Genomic DNA, 15,908 nt, shown 5'->3' with positions numbered 1-15,908 from the left:
TATTTTAACCTCGCATTGTAGAACTGGAATCATCAGAATTTTATATATTTTAGGCTTTTTATTAATATCCATAATATGGATCCTCTTGGATGCTAATATTCTTTCTCATTATTTCAAAAGCCTTATTATATCGTTATTTACTTTCACCTGTGAGCCTGGGTAGGTAAATTAGTCTACTTTCTCTAAACTGTTACCGTCATTTTCCAAGGGATCTTCTTGACCACGTGTCTTACTTATTGTCATACATTTTGTTTTGATACATTAATAATTATGCTCATCTTTTTGCTACAATGTGTTTGTCAATAAACCTTTAAATCGTCCTTAGTAACTTAAATATTCAAAACAACACTAATTGAAGACCATCATCAAAGCAGCAGACCATCATAAAACAAACCTTGTAGACTTCGAATAATAAAAATGTGTTTTTATGTTTATATTTAAGTTACCTGTATGAGATTTCCTGGAGTGATGGCAAATTTGTAGATAATGTAACAAGGTATACAAAGGATGGAAGATGCTGTTAGGATGTATCCAACTTGTAGACTCCAATCTGGATAGTGGTACTCGGTACCTAACATTTCTTCATGACTTAGAAGGGAAAATATGAAAATAATCTAAAAGAAAAATAAATAATTATCACTTGTAGACGAAATTCGAAAGTTGTTTTCTTACCAATATAAAAACAGGGCTAATATACTTCCAGCATATCCTCCAGAAAATTCCAGGCCGATGCCCAATCATTTTTTCGATGTCTCTAGCAAAGTTGTCGGTTCCATATATCCAACAAACTCCAGCAGCTTCCACGAACACCACAAACAAAATAGCTAAACCAGGTCCATAGACGTTTAGCATGTTCACTAAATATACGCCACCCTAAACAACAAATTTTTTGGTTTTACCAAAACATTCAATTATTCACATATACAGTTAGTATCGTATAAATCCCGATGCACGTAATCCGCATCATAGCAAGTGACGTCACATGATACCAACACAAAATATTTGTCGTAGGTCTGTTCCTTCTTAGAATTTTTTACTCAAGTACACTGGAATTACAGCCATTAGACATTTTTTATTACATAAGCGTAGAAATAATATTTGAAGATTTCTATTAATGCAAACTTAAAGAAATACACCATAGCTTGTTTCATTTAATTTGTATAAGTAGATTATAAAGCGTTTTTATGAAGCAGACTTGTCCGGATTACACTCAATAACTGCGATCGAAGGAAGGTCACTTTTGACAGAAAAAGTTTTTCTAAAGTAATAATGAAGTGGATGAAAAAAATTAAAGAAAGACTAAAATCTGGAAACAGAAGCATGTACAGGGTTATTCACTATATTTTGACCCCCTGTATACTGCTTTATTTACAGAATTAGAAAGAAATGTGAAATAGAAAAGTTATTTGATTTTTAAATTACAATTTTTTGACATAATATATATCATACTAATGACGTCATCCATCTGGGCGTGATGGCGCAATGGCCAATTTTTTTAAATGAGAATAGGGGTCGTCTACTAGCTCATTTGAAAGGTTATTCAATTCTCTATTCAATAATATAAACATTAAGATAATTATTTATACAGGGTATCCAAGAAAAATTTTTTTTAGATTAAATTAATTGACACAAAAAGAAGACTGTATGTAATTTATTTAATTCAAAATATCTTCTACTGCTGTTTGAAAACAGAAATAAAAGTTTATTGCACAAATAAACATTGCTTTTTGCCTAAATTCAATGTTCAAACTGCCAAGTGGCAGATGGGTGGCAGCTTGAACATTGAATTTAAGTGAAAAGTAATACTTATGTGTTCAATAAACATTAATTGCTGTTTTCTGACAGCAGTAGAATGTATTTTGAATTAAATAAATTGCATACATTCTTCTTTTTGTGTCAATTATTTTAATTAAAATTTTTTTTTGGACACCCTGTATAAACAGTCATATTAATGTTTATATTACTGAATAGGGAATTGAAGAACCTTTCAAATGAGCTAGCACACGACCCATATTCTCATTTAAAAAAATAGTCGATTACGTCATCACGCCCAAATGGATGACGTCACTAGTATGATGTATATGCCAAAAAATCATAATTTAAAAATCGAATAACTTTTGTATTTTACATTTTTTTCTAATTCTATAAATAAAGCAGTTGACAGGGGGGGGGTCAAAATAACCCTGTACTTACCTACTATGCAGTGTGTATCTTTTAAGCATCACAGTTTTTTTACATTGTTCACAAAGTATATAAAACCATCATATTATGCATAATTGTAATGTATTGATCAGAAAACTGTAACTTAAATAAAGCTGAAGAAAAATATTGATTAACGTTTAAAAATCTAGTTTTAACAAAACATTTCAAAGCAAATAAATAATGGAAAAAATGTTTTTTTTATTCTATATTACTTCTTTATATCACACAAGCGGCTCAAATTGTTTTTAACCTAAGAATATTATTTGATTTTTGCTTTCTATTTTTATTCTTTTTATTTATTTACATTAAATATAAATTTGTCTTTTTGTATAATTTTGTACAATAATTACGTGATAAAGATTTAAATTGAATTCAGGAATTTTTTGTAATTTTGGCAACAATGTTAACTTAGATCTCTGACGTACATTGGGATTTATACTGTACCAACCATACTCACATAAGTAGTTGTGGGCAAGGCACAAATGTAGATACAAAACAGCAGAATGGCAACGAAGGTCTCTCGATGTCTGCCGAGCACTTTCGGATACTCGTCACATAGTGCCGTGATCATGGCTTCCAGGCCGCCAAAAGTGCTGTCAAGACCGAGGGTGATCAACATAAGAAAAAATATAATCGACCAGAATACTGAGCCACTCATGGTGGCTATCGCTTCTGGGTAAACTATGAAGACTAGACCGGGACCTGAAAAATAGAATAATTAGTCGTTTTCACCATTCAACATTTTCTGAATATTGATGTTAATGTTTTAATGTATAGATTGTCTGATAAGTAACCTCCTTTGAAATTAAAAACATATTTTTCCTGAAAACTATTCTCTTTCCTGAAAATTCTCCTTTTACCCCAACATAACGATTATAACGATTTTCCAACTTTTTTATGCCGTGCGAATAATACGATTCTGGAAGCTCTTCAAAATAGCTGTTTGTTTCTTCATTTATCCCTTCGTTCGAGCTTAATTTTTTATTTACGAACCATCTCTTTATCATCAGATATAGGAATTCATACTAATCGGAGGGGGTCAAATCAGGAGAATAAGCTGCATGAGAAAGCAATTCAAACCTTAAGTGCTGTTTCACATTATAAGAATTTTGAACGTGCGAGGGTTTTCTCGTGCGATAGTTTTGACGCACCTATCCTTTTCACACAATAAGAATTGAGTCGCACGAAGATATTTTGCTGTGTTGTTTGGTATATTATTTTTATTTACACTTTGTGGCTGAGGTAGATACATGATACGATGTCGGATATGTATCATTACGATGTATCATTACAAATGGGTATTTTTTGTCCATACTTTTTCCTATTGTACTGTAATGCGTATTTAATTCATTTGCAATTTCTATTTTGTCAGTTATTATTTCTGATGTTTTTAATTCAAAGTCTTAATTTGTTTTTATAATCGTTGTTCTACTAAGTTATTTGTGGGATCTTGGATTAGCTCATCTAATTAGCTCATACAATCTATATAATAAACTATTATAAATGGGGAATAAGCCACAATTAAACTAAAAAAATGATTTTATTAACGTTTCGACATCCGATTTGGGCGTCGAAACGTTAATAAAATTATTTTTTTAGTTAACTTGTGGCTTATTTCCCATTTAGACTATAGTTTATTATAAAAATTCCATAAGGAAACTTCAGAACAACATTACAATCTATGTTTTTTATGTACAGAATTTAAAAGACCCTCTGTCATCCATTCATTTTTAAATGTTGTTCCCCTCGTTTTAAATGTTGCTTTTAGATAATTTCACACAAGACGTGACCGCCGCCCTACTCCCGTTTTCACCGAGTTGTTTACCCTATAAAACTAAATAAAATTTCGTAGAATAAAAGGTATATTTTATATGGATCGAAATCAAATTATAGCGTTGAGTTTACTTTATCGTCGAAGAAAGAGAAATAAGAGGAAACGAATTCATTGGGTCCATCCGGTTAACACAAAAAGATACGATTTATATATTTTTATATTCACAAATATTGATGGAACACCCTCTATGCTCAACGTTAATTGCAACTATGTAAAATAAAGTTTATTATAATATACTTAGCAGTTTTAATTACTGCTGTTTTCAGTAACATATAATTAATTGTGCTGCACTTATGAAATGTGTTTTTTTCTTTATCACCTAATTCGTCAAATTAATTAATTCAAATTAATTCGTGCACTGTTAAGTGCACGGCATACAGCATTCCAAGCATTTCTCGTCAAGTTTCTATCTTTAAATATTTCTATTGTTTTGTCCCAATGAACAGGTCTCGCTTCAATTAATGTTATTAATATTTGACTATCAATCTAAACAGGAAATTTTGTCTGAACTGTGTCAAATCCACAGATGTGATATATTATGCATACAAGAGACTCACCGTGACATATCAGCAAATAGACCTAGCGTTGAGGGAATGCAGCTTATCATTGAACATCCAAGTGCAAAACACGGAAGCGCCATCTTCGTGAAAAGAGATATTCCTGTAACATCAGCTCAAAAAACATGCTACAATGACATTGAAATTCTGACCGTCGAAATAGGAGCCTGCACAGTTACATCTGTGTATAAACCACCCTGGAGAGACTTTGTTTTCTCCCCTCTAAAAAATTTCGCTTCTCAAAAAACCAGATTCATTCTCGGGGATTTTAATAGTCATAATGTTCATTGGGGCTACGCTTCAACTGATAAAAATGGAGATCTTGTGGAATCGTGGGCTGAACAAAACAATCTGGCACTGCTGCATGACCCAAAACTGCCATATTCATTCCAAAGCAAAATATGGAAGAAAGGTTACAACCCTGATCTCACCTTCATCAGCATGTCTTTAGAGGACCGTTGCGTCAGAAAGATATATAAGCCTATACCAAAGACACAACATAGGCCCGTGGGAATATCCGTCTACAGCGCTATAAAAGCTCCCAAAATCCCTTTCAAACGAAGGTTTAATTTCAAAAAAGCGAACTGGGAAAAATATACTGATGAATTGGAAACACAAGTGAAAAATATAGTCCCGATCCCCAAAAACTATGATGCGTTCATCAAACTTGTAAAACGAACCTCATGTAAACACATACCCAGAGGATGTCAACAACATTACATATCTGGTCTGAACGATGAAGCAAAAGACATTATGACAAAGTACACCGAAGAATATAGTAAAGACCCATTTAGCGAAGTTACGGCAGAGATAGGGGAGAGACTGCAGCAAATACTAAGCGCCTCCAGACAAGAACGGTGGAGCGAGACTTTAAGTAAAATGGATATGACGCACAGTAGTAAGCAGGCTTGGAATATGATCAAAAAACTGAATGGTGATCCCACCGAGCTGAAAGAGCCATTTGCAATAACGCCAAATCAGATAGCCCACCAACTGCTTCTGAATGGCAAAACAAACAATCGTTGCAAAACGCCAAAGATTATAAGAACTCAAGACCAGGAAACAACTCTCTTGCGAAACCCATTTACCATCGAAAAGCTTAAAAATGGTATTGACTGTATGAAAAATGGAAAATCCCCTGGAGTGGACGAAATCCTAACAGAGCAGATAAAACACTTCGGGCAAAAAGCGAGGCAATGGGTGCTCGATCTATTTAACATTTGTCGCTCTACCTACCAGATTCCACAATACCGTATCGCCGTAAAGGGGAAAACACACAAGTAGAGTCGAAAATGGAAGAGGCTTTAAACATGATGTCAACTTACAACAAACAAAACTCATTAAAGCCAAACCCTACTAAAACCCAAGTATGTGCATTCCACCTCAACAACCATCTGGCGCATGTAAAACTGAATGTTTCCTGGGAGGGACAACGCTTGGAACATACTGATAGGCCCAAATATCTTGGAGTGATACTAGACCGGTCACTAACGTATAAATTCCACTGTCAGAGCACAAGACAAAAGGTTTCTATGAGAAACAACCTTCTCCGGAAACTTGTAGGGAGCAAGTGGGGTGCAAACCCCCAGGTCTTAAAGACAACAGCTGAGGCCTTATGTTTCTCAACAGGGGAATATGCTTGTCCCGTCTGGGGTAGATCTAGACACGCCCAACAAGTCACCACGGCGTTAAATGAAACATGTAGAATAATTACCGGTTGTATGAAGCCTACCCCTCTACCATTACTGTACCGGGCAGCTGGATTCGCATCACCAGACGACCGTAGATGCGCCTCACAATTTGTGGAGAAGTTCAGGCAAACTTTCGATGAAAGGCACCAATTATACGGGTTTGATGAACCGCCAGGAATCAGCCGACTTAAATCAAGGAAAAGGTTTATGAGAAATGTCAGCGTCGAACCACCCGAACTGTTCCCCCTACATCCAGAACGACCTAATGGAATGAACCTCGACTGGAGAACCTGGCGGACACTCAACTGAATACGCACAGGTGTTGCCCCTGTAAAACAGAACCTTATTAAATGGGGCATCAAGACAGAAAACGACGCACTTTGTGAGTGTGGGGAAATACAGAGCGTGGAGCATCTGAGAGTATGCAGACTTTGCCCATCACAGTGCACCCTCGATGATTTATGGCTCGCAAATACAAAGGGTGTAGACGTAGCCCGATATTGGGCAGAAAAACTGTAGTCTGATCCAGACACGAAAAAGTAAAGTAAGTATCAATCTGAGACATCATAATATAAAATATATGCACCTACTATAAACAGCCACAAAGTGTAAATGAAAATAATGTACCAAACAACCAAAGAAACTACCTTCGTGCGACTGAACGACAGTATCATCTGAAAGGATGCATTAAGCCCCCTATGCTACTGGCTGTGTAAAGACGGCACGGCTGCCGTCTGTTGTTGTAAGCGAGGGATGGCATAAACACGGCGACTTCACCGAACGTTTAAACCACCGTCTAGTGAGAAAGGCTCCATATGATTACATGCGCCACCATTGGAATGTCGTCGTGCGTTCTAACCCTCGCACGTTTAAATTCTTATAATGTGAAACAGCACTAACTCATGAATTTTTGCCATAGTCATAAGGGTCTTCTGAGTCGGTGCATTGTCTTTGAGAAACAACACTTTTTACTTCTGCATATGGGGCCGTTTTTCACTAAGTTCCTGCTTCAATTTGTGCAATAATGCACAATAATATTGGCTCTTGATAGTTTTACCATTTTCAAAATAATCAATCAAAATTATGCCTTTGCAATCCCAAAATACAGTGTCCGTGGCCTTTCCGATCCATTGATCGACTCTTGGCCGTTTCGGAGCACTTTTACCGGCTTCAGTTCACTGCTGGGGTCTAGGACATTTCGCCGTCGCCGTTTCGCCGTCCCCATTTCGCCGTCGCCGTTTCGCCGTCGCCGTTTCGCCGTCGAGCCATTTCGCCGTCGAGCCATTTCGCAGTCGCCATTTCGTTGTTAGCATTCGTACTTATAATTTCGGGATGATCATTACTTGTATATAAGTTTTGAATGGTTTTCGAACGATTATATACTATCACTTTTGCATAATGAAGTTTTTTATTTTTGATACAGTAAAAACAATTAAAATTGAAATCCCTTTTCTCAATATTGTTTATTTCCGGGAATCTGATAATAGTCATATTTATCTATTTAATGATTTGTATTTGGTTTTACTAGCAACATCAGCATTTTATTTACACCGACATTTAGTATAAAAAAAAGTTAGTATGTTATCACGTTCTTGTACGTTCTTGCGACATTTAGTATAAAAAAGTTAGTATGTTATCACGTTCTTGTAAACTTAACCAATGCCGGGATGGCGACGGCGAAACGGCCGACGGCGAACTGGCTCGACGGCGAAACGGCCGACGGCGAAGTGGCTCGACGGCGAAACGGCGACGGCGAAATGGCGACGGCGAAACGTCCCAGTCCGCACTGCTGTGCGTTGATTCTGTTCTCTGGTGCGTAGTAGGGTAGTAGTGAATCCAAGTTTTATCAACGGTTACCAATCGATCCCAAAAGTCCGACGGATTGGGCTTCATAAGGTCCAAACTCTGCTGAGAAATGGTCACACGATCATGTTTTTGATCAATGGTTAGCAAACGCGGCACCCATCGGCAGAATAATTTTTTCATATTCAAAACTTCGTTCAAAATATGACTTGTGTGCTCGATATATGCAAACCGCATGACAGAAAATCACAAGAACTATGTACCAACAAAGATAATACACAAAGGCTCATAAGAAATTCCGGAAGATAAACAGTGGTAAAGCGTCGGGAAAACATCGAATAAGAATAGAAGTAACAAATAATGAAGGCAAACAGCTAATAAATAAAATACAGAAATTATTTGACCTATGTCTACATACAAAAGGGGGACCCAACTGACCTATAAGGCTGTATGACACTATGCATTTTCTTGTATCATTTCTAATATCGTTTCTGATATCGTTTCTTGTATACATTTTCTTGTATCATTTCTTGTACGTACATTTGTGCCCTGTATGACACTATGCAAGTTCTTGTATCGAAAATTGTATGAAATTCGGCACGTGATTGGTCGAAATTTTGTTTGTCACCCTGTGTCACGTTATGGCAGTACTGCATACTGCATCTACAGCTACAGCTGATTTTGAAGATTTTATAAAATTTATAAACTTTTAATTAACATTTTAATGTTAACCAGAATTTTACGTTGACTGTTTGAGGTTGATTATTTGTGTTTTTATTTTGTTTTGATATTTGTGCTAAAATATTTGCATTAGAATTATCTTCAGTTTGATCCAAATTAGGAACTATTGTATTTTCGTCTATTAAAAAATTATGCACCATGAAACCTAAATTTATAGTATGAACTTTACTAGGAGCTACATATATGGTTATTAGTAGAACAGTAGTCCATACCAAACGGTATATTAAGTATCAATAAAAGATTTATAAATAATACCTACAAAAACACAAATAAATTCATCAATACATTATTCCATTTTCATTTCAGCCGCCATTATGAGTAAGTAATTATGACATTTTAGATGTTTTACCAGCAGGTTTTATGTTTTTGCTCTTTGCGCAGAAATTGGCGCAGTTCTTGTACAAGAATCTGTGTCTGACTCAAATTCTTGTATCGTTTCTGATATCGTTTCTTGTATCTGTGTATGACACTATGCATTTTTTTGACATATCAGAAACGATATTAGAAATGATAAAAGAAAATGTATAGTGTCATACAGCCTTTAGAACTGCCGACTCAGTAGCCTGTTAAAAGATCTTTAATAATTATTATATACATACACTCGATGACAGGCTGGATTTCGATCCGGGTATAGGACAAAAACAGATCACCTGCAATCTAACAAGCCCTGAGGACACCAATAAAAGTAGACAACAGAAGAGGAGTAAAACAAGGCGACACTGTATCAAAAAAATTATTCTCAATTGAAGAAATATCAGTTAAAAATAACGCAGAAATAAAAAAATATGAAAAAAATATTTTTAAGAAACGCTCTTCTTTAGTTACAAGTGACAATTAAACATATTATAAAAAAATCTACTAAAAAGCCAAAAATAAAAAAAATTGAAAAAATCTAACACATTCGTCAAAGAAAAGCATGGCACGTCTTCATCGAATAAACGGTTTTCGCACCACCTTTTCTTTAACGAATGTGTTAGATTTTTTCAATTCTTTTTATTTTTTGCTTTTTAGTTGATTTTTTTATAATATGTTTAATTTTAGTCACTCGTAACTAAAAAAAGCGTTTCTTAAAAATATTTTTCCATATTTTTTTACTTTTTACTTTTTAGTCTTACACTTTTCAAACATTAAAATATATCGTCATGTTTATTAAAATATGTATAAAACATATGATGTACAAACATGAAAAGTAGTCGGAATCAGCAAAAAATTTGAAATTTTTATTGTTTATTTATGAAGCATAACGTAAACAATTAACGTAAAAAGTGAGATTATGTATAGTTCATATAATTAGCTACAATCTGTAAAAGTTTTAAGTTTCTTCATTGTAAAAAACAAGAGAATTTAAAATTTTCCGTTAAAATCGTTTTTTTTTTATTTTAACAATTAATAAACAAAAACATTTCTATTGACTATTCGGGTATTGTTCCCGCGAATGCATATGTCTCCAAATTTTTAGTCATTTGCATTGAAGAAAAGGCAGTCAAATAAACGTCCAAAGATTTGGCCCAAACGATTGAACTAAAGAAAAGCGTTTAATTAATTAATACGACAAAACGAATTCTAATGTTAATTGTAGCACAAAACGTCTCTACCGGTGATTTTTCTAAGACTACGATAAAAATACGAATTTTTTGAATTCGAGTTTTGGTTGAAGTTTTGTTTCGTATCGTATTGAAATTTGACATGAATAAACGCCAATTTATATACACTCACCGCCACAAAATTCCGCCACCCAAAATTTTTTATTAAGTGTGACAATCCATAACTTTATTATTTATACTCCCATTTTCAAGATTCTTGCATCAGTTTGTAGGTACATGTATTGATGTCGTTTTTTATTATTCCGGTAACAAAATTTTTTGTTTAGATGTCATTATACGGGGGTGAATGGAAGCGTTGTATTTTCTCTTAACTTTAAAAAATTCCGTGGAAAAATTTTGAGGGCAGATTTTGTTTCATACTCCCTTTGTATTATCCTGGAAGTATCACTAAGGTTTTGTTTTTCGAATTATCCAAATATCTCTTTTCTTGTAAGAGCTGTAATAAAAACACTACTTTGAAGGTTTTTTTAATTAAAAATATCAAACTCACTAAAATTAACAAAACAAAACAAAATTAACAACAAAACCAAACAATTCAATAGCGGGTATGTCCACCTCTTGCAGCAGTGACTGCTCGCAATCTGTTTGGCATCGAATAAAGATGTGTTATCTTTGCCTCGGGAATAGCCCGATATTCCTCTACCAGGTCAATAACTGTACCAAATTTTCTGGAGGCCTAGGATGACGGCGAATAGCTTTTTTAATTCATCCCATAAACACTCAATAGGATTGAGATCTGGGCTACATGCGGGTCTTTCTAATCTTATCAATCTAGCCTCTATTTTATGAGCCAATCAGTGTTTTTATTTACAAAAAATGGTTCAGCTCTTACAAGAAAAGATATATTCGGATAATTCAAAAAACAACATTTTAGTGATTCCTCCTGGATAATATGACAGGACTATGAAACAAAACCAGCCCTTCCATTTTTCCACAGAATGTTTTAAAGTTAGGAGAAAATACAACACTCCCATTCAACCCCGTATAATGCACTGCAAGCAAAATTTTTGTGTTACCGGAATAATACCAAACGATAGCAATACATGTACCTACAAACTGGTGCAAGAATCTTGAAAATCGGAGTACAAATAATAAAGTTATAAATTATCAAACTTAATCAAAAATTTTGGGTGGCAGAATTTTGTGCCGGTGAGTGTATAAACAAATATATGAACGTTCAAAATTTGAAACTTTATTGATTATTTATGAAGCATAACGTAAACAATTAACGTAAAAAGTGAAATTATGTATAGTTCATATTATCATTAGCTACAATCCGTAAAAGTTTCAAGTTTCTACATTGTAAAAAACAAGAGAATTTAAGCATTGTTCATTGAAATCGTTTTTTTTTATTTAAACAATTAATAAACATAAACAAATTTTTTTATTGACTATTCGTGTTTGTTACCGCGAATGCATATGTCTGTAAATTTTCATTCATTTGCATTGAAGAAAAGTCAGTCAAATTAACGTCTAAAGATTTGATTAACTATTTAGATGGGAAATAAGCCACAATGAAATTGAAAAAATTTATTAACGTTTCGAAGATCAAATCGGGTTTCGTTGTCAAAATACAAAATACTACTAAAGATTTGATGCAAACTATTGAAGTAGAGAAAAGCGTTTAAAAATGGAACATTCAATGCTTGGCCTAAACCTACGAGACAGAGAAAGAAACGAGGAGATACGTAGAAAGTCAAAGATCGATGATATTCTCGAACGCATTACAAGGCTAATAAATGGAGATAGGCGAGATATGTAGCACGATTGCAAGATGGGAGATCGACAACAAAGGTTTTGAAATGCAAGACAAGAAGTGATAAACGCAGCCAAGGTAGATGATCAGATGACATCAAAATAATTTCGACGAATTGGCTATCACAGGACCCAGACAGATATATGATGATTATGATGATGAAGTCTAGTTTATATCGTAACAGATTCTTGTTCATGTGGTGTGTCCTCCAAAACGTAATAAATTAATTACATGCTCATTATTTTCTCTATATACTATTAATGTAAATTACTTTTTTTTATTGTTTTTCTTCTGCTTCGGATATGTTTTCCTTCAATTTAGCATCCGATTATTAGCTGAAATAGTGATTTTTTTTATTTGTATTATATTTTTGTATGTTCCAACCGATTATAAGATATAATCTTCTTCATAAAAGATGAAATGAACGGAAAGGTAGCTCACATAATAAAATGTTTCTCACCTTTATACATTGCACAACACAAAATCAACTACATCTTACCTTCTAAACCTACTTGCTCTATACTGGTATGTTGAACGTGGGCCATGTACCCCAATACAGAGAAAATAACAAACCCAGCCAGAAAACTGGTCAAACAATTAATGCTGCTGGTTAATATAGCGTCCCTGTAGCAGTTATTGTTGAATTTGTTATAACTAGATAGAGCCAACAGTGTTCCGAAGCCTGGGCCCAGAGAGAAAAATATCTGGGAGGCTGCATCTATCCACACCTAAAAAGATGATTGAGTTTATAAAAATAATAAGAAACGAATATATTATCTGATGAGTATATTTAGTAATAAACGACATATGTAAAGCTTTGGTTTTGATGTATTACCTTTGTATTATATAGTTTATCCCATTCTGGGGTGAGGTAATAACGAATTCCTTCAGCTGCTCCTGGAAGTGATACTCCTCGAACTAAAAGTATGATGAGTACCACGTACGGTGCTAAAGCTGTTATCCATACAGCCTACAAATGAATAAATAACTTTACTAGGAAAAAAAATGTGACAGGGAATGCTTTTACAAAAATTTTGAATTTAGAAGTGATTTCTGGTTAATCTTTATAAGTGTATACCCATCATCATTATTACCATTATTTTGTCTTTATTTCCTTTTTGTCGGCTTTACTATTACGTTTTCACTTATTTTCGATTATGTTAACAATAATCTTCTCCAATATTACCTCTTGTCTAACGGGCCCGATCTAAAAAGAGCCCCCAAAAAATATTAAAACATTTTTGAACATCTGAAATACTTCTGACTGGACTTAAGTACACTAGTACATCATAAAGTAGTCCTGAATACATTTTAAACTTCCAGGCTAGTCTGAATTCCTCCAAAGACTAAGTATTTTCGATGGGAAATAAGCCACAATTTTACCAAAAAAATGAATTTATTAACGTTTCGCGCCCAAGTCGGGTGTCGTTGTCAAAATACAAAATAATACTAAATAAACAAAAATGTTGTTGTTTGGTAAAAAATTCTTTTAATAATTTATTTAATCTGACTCATTTATATCGGCAAGTCAGGCATATATTATTTTAAAGTAGAAGACTTTAAAATGATATTGCCAATATTGATGAGTTGCGTTCCTGGGACGACTTTACTAAAAGATAGTTCATTCGATTACATGAAATCAACCCCAACTCAAGAATATCCGCCACAAAAAATCATAGCATGTGATCTGTCTTTAAAAAGACAACCAAATGCAACGATTGCAGTAAAATTCTCGCGCTAGAGATTCCATAGTAAATCACGAGGGAAAACCAGGAAAAAACCTCGTGATACTATCCCGACATCGTAAGTATTTGGGCTTACATTTAGTTTACTCTCAAAACTAATACCAAATTCTGACTTTAATGTATATATGCTATTTTAAATTATAAATAATATTAATAATACATAGATAATATATAAATAATATTAAAATATAAAATATGTACTAACTCGATATGGTAATGACTTACTAATCGTGGTATTTTCTTTCTATTGACTTCCTCTTTTAGTATAGGTAACTTTATGTTTTTGTTTCTGCCTTTCCTCGATGTTTTAGTCTCAAAGAAGGATACTGGATATGAAACTCAAGTGTATAGGAAATCAACACACATCAACAGATATCTCAATTACAAATCGAGTCACAACATCAACGTTAAAAAGGGAATCATTAAATCCTTATATCATAGAGCCAAAATTACTTGTTCTAACGAAAATTCATTTTTAGAAGAAAAACATTTGTTAACATCTGTTTTATTAAAAAATGATTATCCTTTATCGTTTATAAATAAGGAATTGTCAAGATTGGATCGAATGGAACAGAACAACGTAGAACGGGATCCTATAACATCCACAAGAAATAATAAGAGGAAAATATTAATACCATATATAAAAGGACTATCAGAGAAACTTAAAACAATAGAAAATAAATTCAACATTTCAACAACATTCAAAACAACAAACACATTGAGATCTATTCTATCTAAAACTAAACCTAACAATCAACAAGAAAGAACAAAGAATTAAAATAAATGTAAATTAAAATACCTCGTGAATGTGAACAATTTTATTTAGGTGAAACATCAAGACCATTAGACGTTACAATAAGTGAATCTTATATTAAAAATAGAGAATTTGATAGATCTTAAATATGTCAACATGCATGGGATAATGAACATAGAGTTCAGTGGAGAGATTCAAGTATAGTCCTAAAAGAAACAGATAGTAAAAAGGGAAAATCAAAGAAGCGTCTCTAATTATGCTAAATGAAAACAATTGTGTCGCAAATTCCTCGGCAGAATGCAGTAGGATGTGGTTACCCATACTAAAAGAGGAAGTGAATAGAAAGAAAATACCACGATTAGTAAGTCATTAACATATCGAGTTAGTACATATTTTATATTTTAGTATTATTTATATAATATCTATGTATTATTAATATTATTTATAATTTAAAATAGCATATATATATATATTAAAGTCAGAATTTGGTATTAGTTTTAAGAGTAAACTAAATGTAAGCCCAAATACTTACGATGTCGGGATAGTATCACGAGGTTTTTCCTGGATTCCCTCGTGATTTACTATGGAATCTCTAGCGCGAGAATTTTACTGCCGTCGTTGCATTTGGTTGTCTTTTTAAAGACAGATCACATGCTATGATTTTTTGTGGAGGATATTCTTGAGTTGGGGTTGATTTCATTTAATCCAATGAACTATCTTTTAGTAAAGTCGTCCCAGGAAAGCAACTCATCAATATTGGCAATATCATTTTAAAGTCTTCTACTTTAAAATGTACAGTGGGTGATCATATTATTAGAGCCACCTAGTAAAATTCAATGTTTTAGAGGAAGGGTATATAATTGAGCTCTATCATATATTAATGGATTTGTTTCCATTTGGCAGTCTTGTTACACTTTATGAAAGTGCAATAAATAGTCTGACAATAGTGTCAACACGCATGTGTGGCAAAGCGTGACTCAGATGCCATTGTTTGTCAGTGCTGCCAGCCTAGCTTGCAACTCGTGTGCCTATTATTTTGTATTCTTGGTTTTTAGAGTTATAATAAGCTTTGCGAGTTTCCATTGCTCTTTAGTGATAGTCTGGCAGGCCTATACTATTTTTTGTGAATTTAGTAAAAATTGCGCGTTCGTTACACTAGTGGTACCAGAATATCATGGGAAATCCAAAGACATTTCAGCAAGGAAAATAGCAGAAATAAAA

General features: G+C 33.7%; 1 protein-coding gene across 1 annotated transcript in view; it reads right to left on the bottom strand.

The window, feature by feature from the left end:
- Positions 1 to 15,908, bottom strand: part of LOC126893317 (sodium-dependent serotonin transporter) — a 170,028-nt gene that overhangs the window by 22,551 nt on the left and 131,569 nt on the right. The window contains exons 5-9 of the mRNA XM_050663362.1: positions 13,024 to 13,158; positions 12,688 to 12,916; positions 2,660 to 2,904; positions 673 to 873; positions 447 to 614 (exon numbers count right to left, since the gene is read on the bottom strand). Coding sequence (XP_050519319.1) covers positions 447 to 614; positions 673 to 873; positions 2,660 to 2,904; positions 12,688 to 12,916; positions 13,024 to 13,158 — 978 coding nt within the window. The remainder of the gene's footprint in view (positions 1 to 446; positions 615 to 672; positions 874 to 2,659; positions 2,905 to 12,687; positions 12,917 to 13,023; positions 13,159 to 15,908) is intronic.

The sequence above is a fragment of the Diabrotica virgifera genome, chromosome 1 (genome assembly GCF_917563875.1).
Source record: "Diabrotica virgifera virgifera chromosome 1, PGI_DIABVI_V3a".
NCBI classification, from domain to species: domain Eukaryota; kingdom Metazoa; phylum Arthropoda; class Insecta; order Coleoptera; family Chrysomelidae; genus Diabrotica; species Diabrotica virgifera.
This window is presented reverse-complemented; position numbering and strand designations above follow the sequence as displayed.